The sequence below is a fragment of the Atta cephalotes genome, assembly GCF_000143395.1.
Source record: "Atta cephalotes unplaced genomic scaffold scaffold00028, whole genome shotgun sequence".
Taxonomy (NCBI): Eukaryota; Metazoa; Arthropoda; class Insecta; order Hymenoptera; family Formicidae; genus Atta; species Atta cephalotes.
Genome location: NW_012130092.1, coordinates 2,354,818 through 2,358,101, shown reverse-complemented (window position 1 = coordinate 2,358,101; position 3,284 = coordinate 2,354,818). Strand labels below are relative to the sequence as shown.

Here is a 3,284-nt window from a genome sequence, read left to right as displayed (position 1 = left end):
AGTAGAGTAGAGAGTAGAGAGAGAGAGAGAGAGAGAGAGAGAGAGAGAGAGAAGAAAAGAAAGAAGAAGAAAGAAGAAGAAGAAGAAGTAGTAGTGTGTGTGTGTGTGTGTGTGTGTGTGTGTGTGTGTGTGTGTGTGTGTGTGTGTGTGTGTGTGTGTGTGTGTGTGTGTGTGTGTGTGTGTGTGTATGTTTGCCATTAGAGGACGTTATTATTGAAGATAGTTTCTATATAATTCATTCGCACGTCTATTTAAAAAATTGCAATCAGCATCAGTAGTGAGTCATTGCTACTCAAATAACATTATTTCGTGTGACGTTGGTAGTATATTATCGCGCACGTTTGTCAGACGCATGCGAGGATAATTAACACTCGAGTGACAGTTTCCGATATGGAAAAAAGTTGAATTTTTCGATGTTAGAAGAGAGAAATTTTGAAATGTTATCTGAAAATAAACGAAAAAATGGAGAAAAACTATAGTATATTAATAATATTTTTCTAGTTCTTCGTATACGTTTTTTTTTTTTTCAAGAATAGAGGTTCTAAATTCTGCTTGGCTCTGTTTTCTGTGGCTGAATTAATACACTTTTGGAACTTAAAGTGAGATAGATATACATATGTTTGATACTTGTCGAAAGCGAGAAATGCAATCTGGTGCAGAATCATAGAACAAACCGTTTATTCACACTACGTCGAGACTTTAAAATTTTTCATTGCCCTCGAACATCGATCAACCAATTTCGCTGACTTCAGCGCACATCCTGAATGTATCGCGGATCGCAATTTACACACTTCCGGCATGCTGACGAAAATTCCCCTTGATCGCCCATGGATCCCTCACCGGGCGGATCGATTTATCGGATTATGCAAGTTAGCGCGCTACCTGGAAAAGGGGATCTGGTTCTCCGTGCGTTCCCTAATTCTGTGAAGTTGTCGTCGGAACGAGCAACGACGCGCGAGGCTGCGGACCGCACCGATTGGCCGGGTGCTATCGTGCGAATCAGCGATCAACATGGCGGTGACGTCACGAGGAGCGCGCCCGTATGCGACGTGGTGGGGGAAGTGGCGACGGCGGCGACGCGATGGTTGGCTGGCTTTTCTATATAGTTACTCGGTCACGTTGGCGGGCGCTCAGTCGACAAATGCACATAGTCACGTGTGGTACGGGATGAATGATAAGAAGCGCGTTGATATCGATATTTTTGTGATAAAGTGTTGAATTATCCTTCATCACATTAAGATTTGTTCTTTTCCTGACGAGATAGTCTCGCGCTCTCCAAGTGATAGCTCTTTTTTTTTCTCGGCCATTTGAATACTCCAATCTCGAACTCGTCGAATTTGAAAGCCCAAAGCGTTGAAGTGAAGTTAATTGAAGCGCAAGATGATGCAACGAGTGCCTAGTACCGGCTATTACGACAATATCATTGAGGACCACAGCTACACGATGTTCTCCATGTATCCGTCGACCATGAACACCGTGGACTGGCAGCTTAAGGAGGAGAACTGCATGGTAAGAGAGTGCTGTCAATTTCACTAGAATCGAATCTCGGGCAGAAAAAATTGGGGAATTAGTTCGTGGATGACGCACGTCATTGTTCATCGAGATAAACACATCGATATTCTTTATTTCCCTTCATAAAAGAATTCTTTTAAATAATATACAGAACAAAGAATTTAATCTCGAAATATTATTTTGTACAATAGTATATATTTTGGCGAAAAATTAAATATATTTCCCATCGTAAAGTATTTAGGTTAAAATATGTTTTTAAATTTTATATGGAGTACTTTAAATCTTTGACTGTCTTCTTGCAACTTATGATTAATTTTTCACGTATTGGTGTTACATATTTTTAAAACATCTTTAAAATATTATATGATGACGTGAAATTTTCCCACGAAAAGCTTGCGACAAAACGTAAAATTAACACATCACGCGTAAATACAGCACGCAAATAGAAGACACAATCGACTTTTAATACACACAAATCATCGATTACGCGTTTCTCGAGCAGGTGTCATGGTTCAAGGCTGGATCGATAATACTAAAGCTACGGTTGTGTCCCTAAAAACTTCAATCGCTAAACAGTTTTCAATCAAGATCCGGTTTTTTTTTTAAATAAAGGAAAAGAAATTTTCGAAAAATTTCGATGTAGTCTGAGTTTGTTCGATTTTTAGCTCCAAAGTTCCTAAGAATCTTCTAATTTCGAAATAGTTGATTCTGTCGATTCAGGCACCAAACCGAAAAAAGGTTGAACAAAAGACATTTTTTTCCCAAATATAGTCCGAAACGATCGCGATAAGCGTTTGTCGGACATAGAAATGTTAACCTGCGCGATTTTCTTCCGATAGATTTATTAAGAGTGTAAGGCAATCTACGGTGCTCGGCACTGACTGAAAAATAACGTATCTACTGATTAGATAAATGTGTATTGTTGGCGATGATACTGATGGGTGACCGTAAGTGAAAACGCGTGTCTACGTTGAAGATGTGGAAATCTATATACTTTGTAAATGGATTTTGTAATAGATAAATGCACAGAGACCAGATCGTTCAAATAAAGATTAAGAATAGAGATTACAGAATAACGAAGTGCTGCAAATGATAGTCTAAATTAGAAAGAATTTTTAACAATATATTTTTAAAAACTTATTTATTAATTTAATTTCTTGAGCTATTTAAGATGTGCAAATTAATAAGCAATACTCTAGAAAATTTAATATTTGCATTTGGATTGAAAATATATATTTTGTCTTTTTGAGAATACTTTTTAATTAATATATAGTATTAATATATTAATATATTAATATATATAATACTTTTTAAATAAGTCGTAAACGTTTCTAAAACTACGATATTTTATTTTATTTTATTTCATAGGTTTTAATTATTGTATTATTATGTCTAACATTTATAAATAAAACTTATTTATCATTATTCCACGCAATATATATGTATATCATGAATCTGATTAGTATAAGCAGCTTATAATCAGTCGGTGTTATTTAAACTTGTTATCTAAATCTGGCTTTCTACGAATAATCTGTCGTTTAGTATGCACGAGTGAACAATGCATAATCACAAAGGAATCAGTTAATAATTACATGCGTTTCATGTCAGCGAGCGTGTTACGAAAACTAGTAAAGAGAGAGACAGAGAGAGAGAGAGAGAGAGAGAGAGAGAGAGAGAGGAGGTACGTTCGTACGACTAAACTAACGTTAACGTTAAACTTAAAAACTTTAAAAACTTAAATTTAAGTTAGGTACGGTACTAGTCGTCGTCGG

The 3,284-nt window shown here is 36.3% G+C and overlaps 1 protein-coding gene across 1 annotated transcript in view; it reads left to right on the top strand.

Moving 5' to 3' along the window:
- Positions 1–1,380: 1,380 nt before the first annotated feature.
- LOC105620669 (transcription factor kayak) overlaps positions 1,381–3,284 on the top strand; it is a 26,243-nt gene continuing 24,339 nt past the window's right edge. The window contains exon 1 of the mRNA XM_012202160.1: positions 1,381–1,509. Within this exon, the coding sequence (XP_012057550.1) occupies positions 1,381–1,509 (129 nt within the window). The remainder of the gene's footprint in view (positions 1,510–3,284) is intronic.